We start from the raw sequence: 19,116 nt of genomic DNA, 5'->3' as shown, positions 1-19,116 counted from the left end.
GAAAAGAGATTTTATATTTTTGTAGTTTGCCAGTAAAGACAGAGTTGCCATCAAATTTTATTCCACAATTCATGTTAACCTAAATTTGTGTGGATAAAATTCCACAAATACCTATATGTGGAGTTGCTCATCATACAGAACATATATGCTAAAAGTTATTCAAAACTCTCAATGCATATCCAACTGAAAATACTATGATTGTAAGACTGTTTTAGTTATTTTCCAATCTTGGCAGTTACTTGTATTGCAGTTCTAATATTTGAATTTCATTTTCCACTCTCATTGGTAAGCAGTAGCATCCTTCTTGTAATGAAACTGCATTTTTCCAAAGGATGATAAAGATCAATGTGTTTTTTAGTGCTTATTTCCTATTCTTAGACATCTTGGGTAAAATATTTGTTTAAATATTTCAATATTTTTTATTGAGTGGCTTTTTAAATTTTTTAGATTTTTTTACTTCTAGTAGAGACTTTTAGTTCCTTTCTATAAAAATTCATGTCACCTGATAACAGGTATAGTTTGACTTTCTCCTTTGCACTTTGTATCCCTTTAATTGCTTTTTCTTGCCTAATAGCTCTGACTAAAATCTAAAGGAGCTTATTGATAGCAGTGGTGAGAATGGGCCTTCTTGTCTGTTTCCAGATCTTAGTAGAAATGTCTCCAACTTTTCTCCATTAAATATGTGCTAGCTAAGAGTTTTCACATATTGCCCAGGTACTTTTTATTATTTTTGATTTTCGATTTTTTAATATAGTTGAGAAGGATGCGTGCCCATGGAGACCTCCAGTTAGAGTGGGGAAGATCCAAGTATCAAGGAAGGAGAGTAGGAAAAATGTTACAATTTTTTTTTCCTTTGTCCCCAGAGAGGGGAGTGAGACGGCTGCTGCTTGCTGTCAGACTACATCAGCACCTGGGGTTGGAGGTTGGCCATTTGATGACACCTTAGAAACCCCAATGTAGGGAAGAGTACTCTAAGGATGTTACTTGAATGGTTTTGATGGCTCTGATACACTGTCAGCTTCATTGAACCAGGCACCCGGGTTGAGAAAATTTTCCTAGGTCTACTGGATGACCAAGCCTACCTCAGTGCTTCAACAGAATCTGCAGTAAACCTTGGCCAGGGGAGTTGTCCGAACTTTTCTACTTCCATTCTCTATACACAGATTTTACTTGCCTATTAGAATAATATTCTTTATATGAGGAAGAAACAAACAAAAATTCCTTGACAGTACAATGAGAAAACCAAAATCTCCATTAAAATAGACATGAAAATATTCTGTAAGTTAATTTGAAATTCTTTTTCACACAAAACATATTACTGAAGTTGTTACCAATTTCAGATACACATACATATATAATAATGTCATTTATTTGGCTTCCCATAATATGCATATATGTATGATGTAGGTGATACACAAATACTGACATAGTGTAAATATATTAAGCTACCCTGGCAATTGTTTCATGAATTTCTCATTTTGACAGAAGTTAGCATGTATCATGACATTAAAAAATTTGCCTACTACACAACAGATAGAGGGGCTAATATCCAGGAAATACAAAGAACTTCAGATATATAGTAACAACAAAACAAACAAACCAGTTAAGTAATGGGTAAGGGAAATGAGCAGAAATTTCTCAAAGGAACAAATCCAAATGGCTAACAGACTTATGAAAAAATGCTCATACTCCCTAGCAATAAGGGAAGTTCAAATAAAACAACACTGAAGTTTGACTTAATCCCAGTGAGAATGGCTTACATACAGAAAACTACCAACACCTGCTGGCGAGGATGTAGGGAAAAAGGTACATTACTCCACCACCGATGGGACTATATACTGGTGCAGCCAATATGGAAGTCAGTATAGAGAATACTCAAGCAACTGAAAATTCATCTACCATAAAACCCAGCAATCCCGCTCCTGGGGAATGAACTGATACATACACATGAGAAAGCAGCAAAATCAACTATTGCAAAAACATAGAAACAACCTAGATACCCGTTGAAGAAGGACTGAACAAAGAAATTGTGGAACATCTATTTTATGCAGTACTGTTCAGCTAGTAAAAAGAATGAAATTTTTCTGTTTGGAACCAAATGGTCCCAACTGGGGACCATTATGCTCAGTAAAATGACAATCCCAGAAAGACAAATATCATATGTTTGCACTAATGTAAGACAACCACCACTGAAAATACAACAAAAAGCAATATTTGGAACAAAGTACAAATATCCAGGAAAATATTATTTTTGATGTTTGAACCAAAAGAATTTGAGGAGGTTGCTTTCTCCCTGTCATCCAGACATCTAAAGACAGACTATAACACTATCTTTTCTGAAATTATTGTTTCTTTTTAAAGTCACATGTCTTTATTTTCTTATTCTAAAAAACTAAGTTTATACTATTCCCTTATAATTCAAGGGGATGGTGTAGATGGAAGATCTCTCTCTCTCTCTATCCCTCTCTGTAACTCTGACTTTGAATAAAACAATCAAAAAATGAAGAATTTGTTGAAATATTCTAAAAAAGAATAGCAACAAGTTTATCCCATGGCATATACACTATGCCGTGTATATTAGATGGTAATATATATGGTATTACTAGTGGTAATCTAATTATTAGATTCATTATCACAACATAGTTTTTGATTCTGCACATGAGGATCTGTGGGATGCAATCAAAGTTACTTTGATCACATCTTCAATCTTGCAACAGAAGCTTCCTCTTCTCTAGCCCATATATAAATTGCTATTTTATGCTTAATTGGTCCTTATTATATAATTCTCTACAGTGATTACTCAAAATTGCTTAGGATTTGTTTTCTCAGAGTCATTATTTATTCTGAAAAGTTTTAGTTGAAGAAAGAATTTAAAAATTCCCGAGTATCAACAAGTAACAGGTGTGTTTTCTTGTCCATTTTACCTTACTCAATAAAAAGCGGCATAATTGGAAAATACAATGGAGACTAGCATACTGGGAAGTGAAAATATACTGCAGTATGTATCTCTACTCCTAAATAAAAGGAGAACTCCCAATAAAACTGTTAAGATTATTTATCATTGTCTATACATACAATGCCATGATACACTTAAATGACAGAAAGTTGGACTTGTTGAGGGACTATAATATTGTAATAACATGGAGAAAGCAGTGTGGGGTTGGGGGAATGAGGACAGTAAAGGGGAATACCCCTGAGCCTATGGGACCATATCATAAAAAGTAGTAATTTTTTTAAAAAATGAAAATATTGTATACAAGAAAGTTTTATGTTTCTGGGCAATGTTCTGCCCTTATATGTTTTTCTTTATACTTGCTGTTTCAATCCACTTTAATAAATGAAAAAAATGTTCTTCTTACATCAAAACTCTACTTTCATTAAATCCAAGAAATCACCATGAGTCCTTCAATATTATTTAACTTATAGCCACTAAACCCGAATATATTTCAGTATTACAAACTATTTTAACTCCCTAAGGAGTTACTAAAATGTTAAGTGAAAGAAAAACACATACTAAACTGTTTATTTCAAAGCTATAGTGAAAAAGATCATGCAAATGTGGATACAAAGCAATTGCAGAGGCTTGGCATGATGGCTCAATTAGCCAAATCTCCTCTTGTAAGCATCAGCATCATATATGGGCACCAACTCATGTCCAGGCTACTCCACCTCCCATTCAGCTCCCTGCTTATGGCTTAAAAAGTAATGGAGGATGGCCCAAGATTTTGGGACCCTGCACTCATGTGGGTGATCCAAAAGTTCATTGGCTCCTTGCTTCAGATAAGCTCAGCTCTGGCCACTGGGGCCAACTGGAGAGTGAACCAGCAGATAGAAGATCTTTCTGTCCCTCCTTCCCTCTGTAAATCTGCCTTTCCAACAAAAACTAAATAAAACTTTAAAAATTTTTTCAAAATCTTTACATTCATTTGATAGTCAAAATTACAACGAGGAATGAAGATTATAAAAGAATAAAAGCTTACCTTGAAATGGGATCTTAACATACTTTCTTGTAAACTAAAAAACAAAAGATAAAGGTAAAAATAAATTGGTTGTATAAATTTTTAAATTTTATTTTCTTTTTCAAATGACAAGTAAATATTCAGTCAACACTAAAAGTACACAAGTTTTATTTCAAAAAAGAAAATTATGAAAATTGAAGTGCCCTGTGCAGGGTCCGTGTCTGATCTGAGGGTTAAGAGATGAGTTACGATGCCTGTGTCCCACCTCAGAGCATGAGGTTCCATTCCTGGCTCCAGCTTCTCAAAACCAATTCCTGATAATGCAAACCCTAGAAGGCTGTAGTGATGGCCCAAGTTTTTGGTTCGTGTTACTCATGTGTGATACTTGGGTTCTATTCCTGGCCCTTGGCTGAAGCAATAGCCCACTGCAGCAATGGCCACTGCGGGCATTTGGGGAGTAGACAAATGGTGGGAGCCCTCTCTTGCTCTAACTCTATCTGCCTGGTTTTTTCTCATTCAAAAATCACTAAAAAACAAAACCTGGTACAACTAATCTAACTTTGAATATGCTTATTTATTTTAAAAAGCTAAAATAATATTGTTTTTTTAAAACCCTTGTTAAAAATTAAAGACAAAACAAAAGTCCAAGAGAGACTTCCAAGAGGCATAACAAAGTAGCACTGATTTTGGTAAGCATACCATAAAACAGAATTTGGTTCTTCAGTTTGCAGATGTAGAAGCCAGTGATCATTGTCTTGGGGATGAATGCACACCAGGCAAAACACTATTGAATACACCAAAACGTCAAGGCACTAAATTATTACAACATATAAACACTGTAAAAAGTCTTGATTTGCGTTTCAGCCAGTGTCAATACACTCTTTCTGTAGAACTTCAACTGCAGTCCAAAAGTTGCTTTTACCTCATCAAAACATAACTTGGAAAAATCCACTGTGTATTGTGAAAGGGCTGCAAAGGTCTAATTAACCCAACTTCACAACAGTAATGAAGGCAAAACAACATAAAAAAGACTCTATGCCAAACATTTTTCACCAGGATGACTTTTAGAAGGAAACCATCAACTGTTTCAGCCCTAATACTCACCTTTATTAAATATTAGACATTTCCTAGCGTCCAAATTTCCAGCTCATTATGCTCATGCTGTCCAAGGTATTTTATTTTCTCTAAACAACTCTTGGATGTTACTGATCACCCTAAGAATTGCTTCTAAATAAATACTCAAGAGTTGTTGAATACCTGGCTAAAGTTTACAACTATTATCTCATACATGCTTACTCCGTGAAGTCTGCTTTTTCACTAATGGGAAGTGAATTTATCCCAACATACTTATTCTTTGGTTAGGTTTATTTTTCAAATAACACAATTATTAAACTGTTGACTACAGTAGGGTACAGTCTGCTAGCACAAGAATATCAAAATGGTCTCAGTATTTGAATTTCACATAATAGCAAAAAAAAATTCAGTGAAACCACAAACTTTTTGCTTCTCTTTAGTTTTTCAATTTAAGAATTGATTTCAGACACAGAGCATGGGATTTGGGCCTCCCTAGAGTTCATTAAAAGCCTCAGTCCAATACCTGGCCTCAAACCAATTAGAAACTGCAGTTGAATGAAAGCAAATGTAAGAGGAAATTCAAAAGACAGGTTTTAAATTCTTCACATGTCAAATCCATCACTTCTTTCCCTTAGTTTCTTAGTAAATCAAGATGGTGGATTACGATAAGGACGGAGAAACATTAGCCAGTGCGAAGCAGAGAGGGCACATTCCAGGAAGTAGGAGAGGGCAGTACAGCAGAGAGGCACCTGGAGGCTAATGGACACAGGAAAGCAGCAGACACAACGGTGTGGTGTTGCAGTGACCAATACCCCAGCAAGATTCAGCGAGGGGCAATCTGAACTCCACTTGCAGGCCGAACTCCACCAGCAACAATGTGTGAAGGAACATTCACGGGGAACTCAGGAGGTGAACCCAAACAAAAAACTGCTCGTCCTGCTGGTCTGTTTGATTTGACCAGGAGCACAGTCGAAGCAGCAGGTCCCAGATGGGTGGTGTGGGAAGAGGATGGATTTCACAACCCAGTGTGCCTCCTAGAGCTGAATCAGGTGCCATTTTGTGCAGGGAGCCAAAGGCTATGGAACAGGACTGCACATGCAATGAGCTAGAAGTGAATTCATTTCTGGTGTAGTGAATTGCAACAATGTGGCATCCTTCAGGTTCCAACCAAGACAGGTCCAGGTAGCCCTCAGACTTGACCTCCAGCAGATCAAGAACTCTAGTAGTGGCACACCAGGCACCAATTTGGTTTTGGTTTTGGTTTGTTTTTTTTTTGTTTTGTTTTTTGGTTTTTTGTTTTTTTTTAAAGATTTAATTTACTAGAAAGATATACAGAGAGAGGAGAGTCAGAGAGGAAGATCTTCCGTCTGATGATTCACTCCCCAAGTGAGCGCAACGGCCGATGCTATGCCGATCCGAAGCCAGGATCCAGGAACTTCTTCTGGATATCCCACGCAGGTGCAGGATCCCAAAGCTTTGGGCCATCCTCAACTGCTTTCACAGGCCACAAGCAGGGAGTTGGATGGGAAGCGGAGCTGCCGGGATTAAAACCGGCGCTGATATGGGATCCTGGCGCATTCAAGGCGAGGACTTTAGCCACTAGGCCACACCGCCAGGCTCCAGGCACCAATTTGTACAGTGTGGAAAACAAAAGTTTTAGGACTACAGAGACAACAGTGAGCTGTGCATGTGCTAAGCTCACAAGAACTCACTGAGCTCAGTGCACTGCACTGGTCCCACAGGGAATATAATACCAACTATGGTAGCAAACAGGTCAAAACAGATCCATGTGGCCCTCAGACCTAACAGCCAACAGGTTCCAGCAAGATCAGCAACACCAACAACCTACCTTAATGGGACTCCTGGTATTTCCCTATTCCTGGGACCTGCTCCAACCAGAAGTGGGAGAAAGCTTGTACAGACAATGGTGAAGCCTCAGCACTATTTCACAGGAGGTAGAGAAAGATGAGTAAGGAGCTGGTACTATAGAGACCATGGTGGAAATCTAACATAAGAACCCAGACCTGGAACTCACTACAGGGAGTGGCAAAGGTGACTGCCGACAAAGGGAGCGTACCAAGCCTAATAAGTAAAATCGAACTGTAGACCTGTGGTGACACAGCTTAGAAACTTGCCCCAAGGAGAAGAATCTGCTAACCAGAAGCACAATGACCAAGAGCAAAAGAAGAGACAAAGGCACAATGTATATTACTGAATACTCCCCTGCAAAGGAACAACAGCCTTTGCCAATCTCAGAGTTAATTCAGGAACACATCGAGAAAATGGGGGATAAAGAATTCAAAACACTTGTTGTAAAGCTTCTTATCAACAATGAGAAGCATGTAAAGAGGAGTTCAAGGAATTTAAGGAAGATGTCACACATAGGAAATGAATCAAGTGAAACCTGATGTATCAGAAATTAAGAATACAGAGGAGCTATTGTGTCTTTTCATTTGAGGGGATATATGATTACTGTGTGGTGGAGACTATCATGTCCAGTGGCATGTTGTGTGAGTTCATGGCATTGTAAATTTCTGTTTTTCTTCCTCTTTTTGGTTTTATACTGTGGCTTCTCATTTGCAGAGATGTATGGTGACTGTGCAGTGGAGTCTATCATGCCCAGATGTGGAGATGCAGTACAGTACACATCTCTGCTTTCAGATCAAAGATGGACTTCAAATAAAAATGTTAACTATTTCTTGTCAGTGGGATGCTGCACTCTCTGCCATTGTCCATGCCCACAATGATGGACATATGACTATTTATGAAGAGCTATATTGTAGTAGTGATACAGGGGAACTCTGTTGGGGGAGGGGAGAAAGAAGGGACTTAGAAAGGGGATGAGAGAGGTCCCAGGGCCTGTGGAACTGTATCATAAAATGATAATAATAAAATAATAAGTTAAAAACAAAAAACAAAAAAGAATGGATATAGGCAAAAGACTACTTAATGGATATCATCAAAACTGTGAATTATGACCTTTCTCTTCTGCACAGTTCATTTTGCCACACATTTCTAGGCTGATTTCTGACAAAATTTCCTTTCACCATAAATATTGTCAGATTCAATAAGTATGACATTTCAAAACTACAAAATTCTATTCTTTTACTAGAAAATAACTGTCAATGAATAATTTCACTATGGGTATTTCTGTTTGTCATATTGACAAAATTTTCATAGATGCATATCTAACTGATCAACTATGTATTAGGAAATAGTTCACTTTTAATTTCCTTGCAAAAAAAAGCAAACTTATGAGAAAGCCCTGGTGACAGGAATAGGTATGTGGAGTAAACACTGCTGGGTCTAGTGGTTAGTACAATCATTTAGCAGATTTCCATTCTTGATAAACATCATGGAGTCTGCCTAAAACCATTTTTCAACCAGGAAAATGTAGTAATAATACGGTTTTAGGATTAATACATAAAAAATAACATAAGAAAACACTGGAGCAAATTAGCAGGACAGTCAGTGGAGATTCACCAAAATAGAATCAAGTGAGCAGAAGAAAGAATCTCAGAATTTGAAAAATATTTCCTATCACCAGGGGCAAACAAACAAAAATTTGGAAGTAGAGCTTGGTGAAGCTTAAAAAATATTCAAGAATTGAAAGACACTATTAAGAGGCCAAATATAAGAGTTATAGGAGTCCCAGAAGGTGCAGAAAGAAGCTGGGCTTAAAAATGTATTTAATGAAATAATAAAAAAATTTCCCTAATCTAGAGAAAGAATTGGGAAACAACATCCAGGAGGGGCACAGAACTCCCAACAGGATTGACCAAAAGCAATCTTCACCACAACACATGACAATTAAGTTCTCTACAATCCAACATGAGGAAACGATACTTAAATGAGCACAAGAAAAAAAAACTGATATATAAAATAATGGCAATCAGACGCAAAGCAGATCTCTCACAGGAAACTCTACAGCTGAGGAGAATGGAACATATTCCAGATTCTAAAAGAAAAAAATTCAGCCCAGGATAATGCAACCACTAAAGATTTCCTTTGTCTTTGAAAATGAAATAAAATTCTTCCACAGTAAGGAAAAGTTAAAAGAATATGCCTCTTCCAAACCCACCCTAAAAGGATACTTAAAGATATTCTCTTGACACAAAAGAGGAATAAAACCCATAAAACCAAAGACAAATGTGAAGAACATCCTAGTAAAATAACAACAAAAGGCCAAGTCAATGAACAACCCAATGCTAAAATGACAGGACCAAATGACCATTCCTGTTAACCCTGAAGGTAAATGGCTTAAACTCATCAATCAAATGTCACAGATCGATAGACTGGATTTTAAAAATCTATTTGTTTCCTGCAGGAGGCATATCTCACTAACAATGATCAGTGGTAACTATATCTCATGAATTTTGATTTTTTTTTGTTCGTTTCATCTCTTCAAAACACTTTCTTCTGATCAAATTCTTCACTAAGACATAAATCATACAGTAGCGTTATTTTCTTCAAGAAGGTTTTTTATTTTCTTTTTCATTTCTTCAGTGACACATTAGTCATTCAGTAGCATGTTTAACTTTATGGCATTTTTTAATTTCGTTCTGCGTGTTGTTGGTTTTGTTTTGTGGCTTTTCATTCAAAGGGATGTATACTAAGTATGTAGTGGAGACTACCATCTCCAAATGTGAGGATACATTGCAGCATGCATCTTTACTTTAAGATCAAAAATGAACTCCCAATGAAACTGTTAGCTGTATCTTGATAACAGGATGCTATACTCTGCCATTGTCCTTGCTCACAATGACCGACATATGAATGTTTATGAAGAAATAAACTATTATAATAATATATGAGAACTTAGTGGGGTTTGGGGGGGTAGAGGACTTGGGCAGGGGGTAAGGGAGATTCCAACGCCTATAGAACCATATCATGATAATGATAATAATAATAATAATAAAAGAAGTAAAATTTAAAAAATTTTTAAAGAAGAATTAATTTGAGTTACACCTTCACAGAAACAAAATTATTATTACAAAGAGAAAGTCAGCCACTAAAGCAAAGAATGAGGACCCAGTAGATAAAATCTGCTTCTGGAGTTCAAATTTTGCCTTTATTATTGCTATCATTAATATAAATAACAAATTTATAAACTCACAGCTTTAGTAAGATCCTAAAAAAAGGACAGATATTATCATCAGATGATCAGAAACGTTATCTGGTTTAAGTACATACTTTTATTTTCACATCACTGTCATATATATCTTCTACATATTGTCTTCTTCCAAATTTTGGCAATTTCACTATTCAACCTCATCAAATATATCTTAGTAAATAGAGATAAGCAGTTCTATAAAATGAACATGAGGAATATTTGCTTTCCATAATTCATACAGTCACTATTACTAAATTATAATTACTATTAGAAGTATTTTATCTATGTTCCCAGCCTCTTCTTTCCATACTAACATTTCTCTTTTCCTCTGTCAAGTACATTTATCCCATCAAATTTTTCTAACTGGCAAGGATGTGATACTCATTTACACCTTTGAATGATGAGTAGGGTATTCTTTTCTTCATGAAAACCCTATTCTCAAGAAAAAATAAGCCATAAGCTAAGAAAGTAAGAAAACTGTTTTCATGGCATTAAGGTAAACAAAGTTCCGAAAACACATATTATCCTAATAACCTTAAGAATAAACCTGGGGGGTGGAGGCACGATAGTCTAACTGCTAAAGTCTTTGCCTTGAACACATGGGGATCCTATACAGACGCCAGTTCTAATCCCAGCTCCTCTGTGTTCCATCTAGCTCCTTATCTAGCTCCCATCTAGCCAGCATGCTAACCTAGGCTCTTCCCTCTTTCTTCCAAAACTGCCTGATGTCAGGCACATGGTAAATCCCCATTCTTGCTCCCTGGACATGAGTCCCCTGTTCCTTGTATGTTCCCAAAGGTGCCATCACCCAGACCCTGTGCAAGTCTGGTAAGCACAAAGGCACCCAGGGAGTATGCTGCTGCGAAATGCAAAGGCCATTTCATAGTCCCTATATACATACTCACACACAAAACCAAGAAGATCTAACTATTTCGTAAATTGGTTGAGTTATATTAAATTACTTATTCTTTGTTGGTCGTCCAACAATTACCAGTTGTTGGTCATTTCAGCTTTACCACTGCTTTGCCATTGGGGATATTTGCTATATTGGGGATTATAGATATTTGATAAATATCATAAAATAGATCTTTAAAAATTTGCCAAATCTTTGTTGCAACATTTCTTCTAATTAAATTTTTAAAAACCCTTAAATGTGTAATTATGAGAAAATTCTTTAGATAATTAAAGTAGATTCCAGCACAATGGTGTAGTGGCTAAATCCTTCCTGTATAACCACTGGGATGCCATATGGATGCTGGTTCATTTCCATCCAGCTCCACTTCCCATCCAGCTCCCTGCTCATGGCATGGGAAAGCAGTAGGGAATGGCCCAAAGCTTGGGACCGTGCACCCTCACGGGAGACTCAGGACAAGCTCCTGGCTCCTGGCTTCGGATCAGCCCAGCTCCAGCCATTGTGGCCACCTGGAGAATGAACCACCAGCAAAAACTGATGTGTGGTGGTCCATGCCAGACTGGGCTACAGCACCCATGAACACAGATGATACCCAGGCATTGGGGAAGTGGTGAGAGCCTGCTAAGTAGTCTGCAAGGGGGGCTCTCTTGCTTGTCCCTGTTCCCACTGGTCAGACAGGACTGGAACCAGGTCAGACCATGCAGGGCAAGACTACAAATCCTGTTGGCCTGTACGTGCACTGAGTTGGGAGAGAGCCAAGCTAGGCTAATTGACTAGATTCACGGATGCATTATGACCCAGGGTAAGTATAGGTTGGTTAGGATTAACCAGAGCATCAGCTGTAATGTGCTAGGAATGCTGGCAAATCCTGTCAAGCCCAACTGTATAAACACCTGAAGAGTGCAAAATCCAGGAATCAAGAGTGGGCTGATGGGCTGCAACTCCCACTGCAGAGCATGAGAACCAGTGCTAGAAGAGGGCCCAGCTAGATAAGCTGTGTGCCGGCATGAGTCTGCGCTGGATAGTGGGGTCAGTTGAGTTGAACTAGGCTCCAACATCCACTGATGTGCATGAGAGCTTAATGGGATATGGACAGACTGGATCAGTCTGCTGTACAGACTGGCAAGCACAGGAGCCAGGGCTGGGGCAAGTCCTGGTGGAACTTATCAGAGTTGCTCTGACTAGGCTGCAGTTCCCACTGGTGTATGTGAGAGCTGAGTGTGTGTTTGGCTGGGTTGGGCTGAGCCACAGCATCCATTGGCTGATGTAAGAGACGGGGCTGGAGACAGAACTGACCCAGCAAATGAAACTTCCAGTGTATGCGTAGGCTGATGTGGGTGATGGACAGAGCCAGACCTCGTCCTGCCAAACACACACAAGACTCAACCTCAGATGAAGTTTCTTTGGGGATTCCCCCAACTGAACCACTGGACTCAGAGCTCCAACCATGGGGAGAATTGCAGGATCTGTGGTCTGACCGTGGAGTGCATGTGTCAGAACCTGGCCTCTCCCAATGGCTAAGATGGTGCAGTGGTTGGCATGCCCAGATGCACATGGAGGATACAGCAATCCATTGGAGCCTACACAGGACATGTTGTACCACAGCAGAGGAAAGAGAGCAGAACAAATGGAGAACTCTCCCAGACAAGCAGTGACAGCAAATATCTAGGGGAATGGAGACTTTAAGGTGGACTACATCAGCCAATAAAACTTGGATTTCCTCATCCTTCATCAGTGACATCAACAGCATTTCAGAGCTATCAAAACCACTTGAACAGAACCCCTGAAGCATGCTCCACATCAGCATACCTGGGATGATACTGGGTGGCCGTCCCCAATCCCTAGGTGCTGAGGTGGCTGGGAGACTGGGTGCAGCTTCTCTCCTGTGTTCCCCCAACCCTCTGTTTCCCCCAAATACAGAAAGAAGAAAAAAAAATGGAAACAATGATCTCACTTACTTTCCCCTAATTCTTGACCCTTCCCACTCTAATCAATTGTGTAAAATTAGCAAAAACAAAATTTAAAAGACTATGAAATGATACACACTACAGAATTCATACAGCAGCCTCTGAGTAAGCAAGATAGTACAAGTTCTTTACTTTGTTATTTAGTCATTTGTAGTATTGCTCTGCTTTGCTATGTACCTGTAACAGTACACTTGATGTGTATATATAAACATACTACATAACAAAAATCTTATTTGTACAATACTTGTGTTAGATTCTTCTGCTCTGGTTAACAAATGACTGTCATCCATGGGTATTTTGCAACATAAAGAGTGCAACAAAAATAACTATTTAAGCATAAATTAATATTTTTGATATGGGAAAAAACTTGGAGAAAAATGAACATAAGTCCTTAAATAAAACAAACTATATAACCACTTTAAAGGTTGCCAAAATCAATAATATTTGTAAAAGTGTGGCCACAGAATATTAATTTTAAGCCAATTCATTCTTTTTTATATATATTTATTATTTTTATTGGAAAGGCGGATATACAGAGAGGAGAGACAGAGAGGAAGACCTTCCGTCCGATGATTCACTCCCCAAGTGAGCGCAACGGCCGATACTATGCCAATCCGAAGCCAGGAGCCTCTTCTGGGTCTCCCACGCGGGTGCAGGGTCCCAAAGCTTTGGGCCGTCCTCAACTGCTTTCCTAGGCCACAGGCAGGGAGCTGGAAGGGAAGCAGGGCTGCCGGGATTAGAACCGACACCCATATGGGATCCCGGGCATGCAAGGTGAGGACCTTAACCACTTGCGCCACCACGCCAGGCCCGAGCCAATTCATTCTTCAGCTTTAAAAGGAAAGTAACTTTTCTAGATCACAAATACAGTAATTTTTATTTCCCAGAATTTTAAATTTGCACACAATGTCTACTCTGTTGGGTAGGTATCCCCTTTGCAAGGTCGCCAAGCAAATATCTGCCTAGCATGTTCTGTGTTCCCCATGAAACGTTCCCTGATGACTCCACCTGTTGGTACAGGCTCCTACATGTACTGTTCTTACAGGTATTTCCACAGTACGTTATTCCATAATGTAAAATAAATATCTATTTACATTCCTGTCTGTTCCATTAGACTGCAAGTTTCTTAAAAGTGCCTTAACCATTTTTATATTCCTTGTCTATTCCTAACAGTGAGATATTAAGAAAACTGCTTCAAAAATACCTTATAATTCTCTTGCAATTGATTCAATTCACATTTTTAAAAGTGCAAAGTTAAGTTTGAGTGACTTATGGAAGGGGAAAAAAGAACAACAAAAACATGGCTCTTTACCAATAACCTTTTTTTTTTTTTTACAATCTTGACATAGTTAGGGTGAAAAGGTTCAAGCACTACAGAAAGATGGGTAAGACAATTAGTTCCATATTGTTTCTTTCATGTATCTGATGTAAAAGGGGATTTTAAGGGAGAAGCCCCACCCAGTCTCCCACCCACCCCAGGTCCCAGATGTGGAGCATGCTCCGAGGGTCCTGCCCAAGTGATCTCGATAGTTCAACAGTTCTGAATTGCTGCCACTCTCACTGCTCCAAGCACGATGTGTTTGTTGGAGATTCCACTGATCGACATAGTCCATCATAGTGTTTCCATTTGCCCAGTATTTTCATTGCCAACATATAGCTGAGGTGGTTGATTGAATTTTTCTGTCCTCTGTAGTTTGATGGTTAGTGTTCTGAGTCCGAAAGCTCGATTGGGGGGAATCCCCAAAGAAACTTTGTCTGAGGTATTCCCAGACCAGATTCTTATATGTACTAGCAAGTACAGGGCCAGGCAGAGTCCATCACCCCAATCAGCTGGTGGTTGCAATTGCTGGGTTGGTTCTGTTTCCAGCCCTGCCAGTTCATGTCCAGCAGCTCCATTTCCCATCCAACTCCCTGCTTGTGGCCTGGGAAAGCAGTGGAGGACAGCCCTAAGTCTTAGGACCCTTCACCCACTTGGGAGACCCAGAAGTTGTTCCTGGCTCCTGGCTTCAGATCAGCTCAGCTCTAGCTGCTGAGGCCATGTGGGGAATGAACTAGTAAATGGAAAATTTTTCTCTCTATTTCTTTCCTTCTCTCTATAAATCTGACTTTCCAATAAAAATAAACAAATTTTTTTAAAAAGCACTTTCAACATCCACAATGTTCTATATAACATTATTTTTAATTCCATTTCAATTTGCACCAAAACCAGATTTTAAAAATCTGAAAATGCCATCTCCAAGATCCAAAATTATTCTAAAAATTAAAGAAAATATACTTACAGTAACACAACCTTTAGCAGCTCCTTTTATTTTACCAATATATATGGAAGTAAATATAAAATCCAGTTGTAAAGTCATCTCATTACAGGAAGTAGTTTCCATGACCAGATTGTATGGACATAATTCAGATGATGTCTAAAAAGAAATAAATTATAAAGTGCAGATAATACTATGGATTTTACAAGTGTGGGAAATATTACCTCTACTGTTCAAAGCTCCAGAAATCTTTCTTTATATCTAAGCTGTGGTCTCATATTCAATGCCCCTAAATAGTTATTATTCATTTTTAAAGCAAAAATAAATCTAGATTCACATAGAACTTTAGCTTAAAGTGAGTTTTATGTCTTTCAATCTCCACTACCAACTTATGGCAGATTTTTTTCCCGTTCTTTTTTTTAAAAATTGAAGCAACGTAATGCTTGCATTGGTTAATTGAGTTGCTCATGGTAAAGCAGTCACTGAGACTCAAATCCAGGTATCTATTTTGACGTCCAGGGTTATTCAAACTACAGAAAATTGTTACCACTAACCAAGATGATGATGTGGGTTTTTCATCTTTAGTAAGAGTGAAGGGATGAATGCCTAATAACTGTCTGTTACATTGGATCTAAATGCTTTATTACAGACTTTTCAAGCCAGGTAGAAAAAGCTAAAAAATCATACCAGTTTCATAGAAACATCTACATAACTCCTCTTTCAAACTGTAATAAACCAACAATATCAGTGGTAGCTGGCTGCCAACACTCTTCTGACCTTTATACTGCTTTCAGGTAACTTTTTCAACTTCTTAGTCTCTCCGTATTTTTCTTTACTATCTATCATAAATGGCAATTAAAACAATAATATGCACATTAATATACTCACTCCCCTGCTATCTGTAGCAATTTCTAAAATTCTTATCTAAAACACATGCAATACTCATTCTTTCTAATCTAACCTACAATACTATTTATCTGCTTAACATTAATTTCTTTATCATTCTCTTTTATTACCTACTATACTTTTTAATTCTCTAAATTAAAAAAATAGTTAATTTAACCACAGGTGGTTTCAATCAGCCAAGCAAATAAACATAATTTTTAGTGAAAAAAAGGTGGTATAGAAGAAGATTCTTATAGGGCATTATAATTTGTAGACTGCCTCCTAAAAATAACCAGTTCTTGCTTATCATAACTGCCTCTGAACCTGGACACAGCAGAGTACATGGAAACCTTATTTACCTTATATACCTTAGAAGGGCTCTGTAGTATTTACTTATTTATAATTACAAATTATGTAAATACTGTAAGAAATTATTTTCTTACCAGGAAAAAACTATATTTAGGGGTCAGTATGATGGTTCAACTGGCTAATCCTCCACCTTGCAAACACCAGCATCCCATATGGGAGCCAATTCATGTCCTGACTGTTCCATTTCCCATCCAGCTCCGTGTTTGTGGCCTGGGAGGGCAGTGGAGGATGTCCCGAAGCCTGCACCCACATAGGAGCCCTGAGGGAGGCTCCTGGCTTCTGGTTTCAGATCAGCTTGGCTCTAGCCATTGTGACCATTTGGGAAGTGAAACAGTGGACAGATCTTTCTGTCTTTTCTTCTCTATGTAAATCTGCCTTTCCAATAAAAATAAATAAATCTCTTAAAAAATAAACAACAACAAAAACTATTTAAAAAGTTAAGGAAGGGCCCAGCACTGTAGCCTAGTGGCTAAAGTCCTTGCTTTGCTCGTGCCAAGATCCCAAAGAGGTGCCAGTTCCTATCCTAGCTGCTCCACTTCCCATCCAGCTCCCTGCTTGTGGTCTGGGAAAACAGTGGAGGGTGGCCCAAAGCCTTGGGACCATGAATCCATGTGGGAGACCCTGAGGAAGGTCTTGGCTCTTGGGTTTAGATTGGCTCAGCTCCAGCCACTGCGACCAATTGGGGAGAAAACCAGCAGATGGAAGATCTTCCTGTCTCTCCTTCTTTCTGTAAATCTATCTTTCCAATAAAAATAATAAATGAATCTTTTAAAAAAGAAAAGTTAAGGAGGAGGTGAAGGTGGGGGAATGGAGAGACAGAGATAGAGAGATCTTCTATTTAATGGTAAACTTCCTAAATGTCATAATGGACAGGGCTGGGTTAACCCAAGACCCAAGGCCAAGAACCTAGAACTCCACCCAGGTCTCCCATATGGGTAGTAGGGACCCAATCAAGTTTAGGCTATCCTCTGCTGCTCTCCCAGGCACACCTGCAGGAAGCTATGTCAGAGATGGAACAAGTTCTCAAAACAACACTCTAATCTACGATGCTGGTAATACCAGTGGTGGCTTAACTCACTGCACTACAACACAGTCCTGAGACATTCTTTCCTGTAATCACTTCATACTATTACGTCAGTTTATGTGATATCAAGGCAACTAAACCTATCCAAAAAGTTTGAAATCATTATCAATAACACTTTTAATTATAAATACACTTAAGTGATCAAGTGAGCTAATAACCCAAACCAACAAGAATGGTTACATTTAGTGAAAATTCAGAAAGCACCATTTAGGGTGGTCTCTGTGTGAAATATCAACCACAAAAGACATATCCATGAAACTACAAACAGGCCATCAAACTGTTTTCTTAAATATGACCAAACTCTTCATACACTTTGCAAAATAACAGTCTATCATGGATCAAAAACAAACTAACAGAAATTTCTCATAATGCTGGTCATTTATAATCATTTGCAAAAAATAGGATATTATATGCTAATAATACAACAGTAGTGACAATAAGTAAATCAAACCTTACTCTTTAAAGAAGTGTATTAAAAATGTGATTGGCTAATATTAAACTTAACACTCTTTCATTTATTGCTTGCAGGAAAAGAGGAGGAGATAAAGGACTTACCTGCTTAATAAGTTTCCAACAACATTATAAATGCATTCATACAAAGCTAAATTTTAAAAGTTCATGGATTATAGAATTGAAAAGATATTTATTTTGAGGCAAAACAATTTTGAAATCCATATAATTCTTTCATAATACAATTTTTTTGTTAATGGCCTTTATGGATTATTTCATTTAACATTCAAAATAATCTTGTAAGGGATGTGTTTTTATTATGAGAAAACTCAGGTCTAAGGAAGTCAAATGACTTACCCAAATTATATTCAGAATTTGAACACAGTTTTAAGTGTGTATATCTCCAAAAACCATGCTTTTTCTCCCATGTACTACTATCTTGATATACAAAAGAAAAAGGAATAATTCTATGTATGGTATTCACCAAGGGAAGAAAAATTAAGTACTAAAATCGTGTTTGATTATATAAAACATTTTGGCAGAACACTTACTTGTCCATTGAGAATCGTTAGGGGAGCAAAGAGGTGTAAGTCATAAAATATTTAAACTGCCAAAATATAAATGACTAGGAAAAATGGCATAAGATTTTGACTTCAAAATAAAGACAACTACATGTTTCACTGCAAGTATCAAGAAATCTGCCTCAAAATTCAATCTAAGAACATATGTAATTTGTATTATAATATTCTACTTAATTAAACAAGTAACAACACATTTAAAAATAACGTTTTTACTGTAAATATAGAAGGTAGAAATTAATTACCTGTACCGTTTCACATGTGGCCAATGGTAGTTCTGATAATGTTGATTCAGAAGCCCTTTTACTTTCATTAGTGATTCCATGCTCTTGACTAGGTTGCAATTTAAGAATTGCAGAATTGCTGTGTTCAGTGGGTCCTTCTTCATCACTGGAAACAACAACTGAAAAGGAAAAATGTACTTTAAATATGTCACAACCATCACATACCAAAAGTGAGTAGTCTCTAA

The 19,116-nt window shown here is 37.9% G+C and overlaps 1 protein-coding gene across 4 annotated transcripts in view; it reads right to left on the bottom strand.

Moving 5' to 3' along the window:
- The window catches only part of SENP7 (SUMO specific peptidase 7), a 153,039-nt gene that overhangs the window by 36,802 nt on the left and 97,121 nt on the right, over positions 1 to 19,116 (bottom strand). For 3 of the 4 annotated variants that reach the window (XM_040980557.1, XM_040980560.1, XM_040980559.1), the window contains 3 exons: positions 18,893 to 19,050; positions 15,306 to 15,440; positions 3,981 to 4,014 (listed from right to left, as the gene is read on the bottom strand). In XM_040980557.1, coding sequence (XP_040836491.1) covers positions 3,981 to 4,014; positions 15,306 to 15,440; positions 18,893 to 19,050 — 327 coding nt within the window. The remainder of the gene's footprint in view (positions 1 to 3,980; positions 4,015 to 15,305; positions 15,441 to 18,892; positions 19,051 to 19,116) is intronic. The other variant, XM_040980558.1, reaches the window with a different exon arrangement.

The sequence above is a fragment of the Ochotona curzoniae genome, unplaced genomic scaffold (genome assembly GCF_017591425.1).
Source record: "Ochotona curzoniae isolate NIBS_2020 unplaced genomic scaffold, NIBS_Ocur_1.0 contig_3498, whole genome shotgun sequence".
Lineage (NCBI taxonomy): Eukaryota > Metazoa > Chordata > Mammalia > Lagomorpha > Ochotonidae > Ochotona > Ochotona curzoniae.
This window is presented reverse-complemented; position numbering and strand designations above follow the sequence as displayed.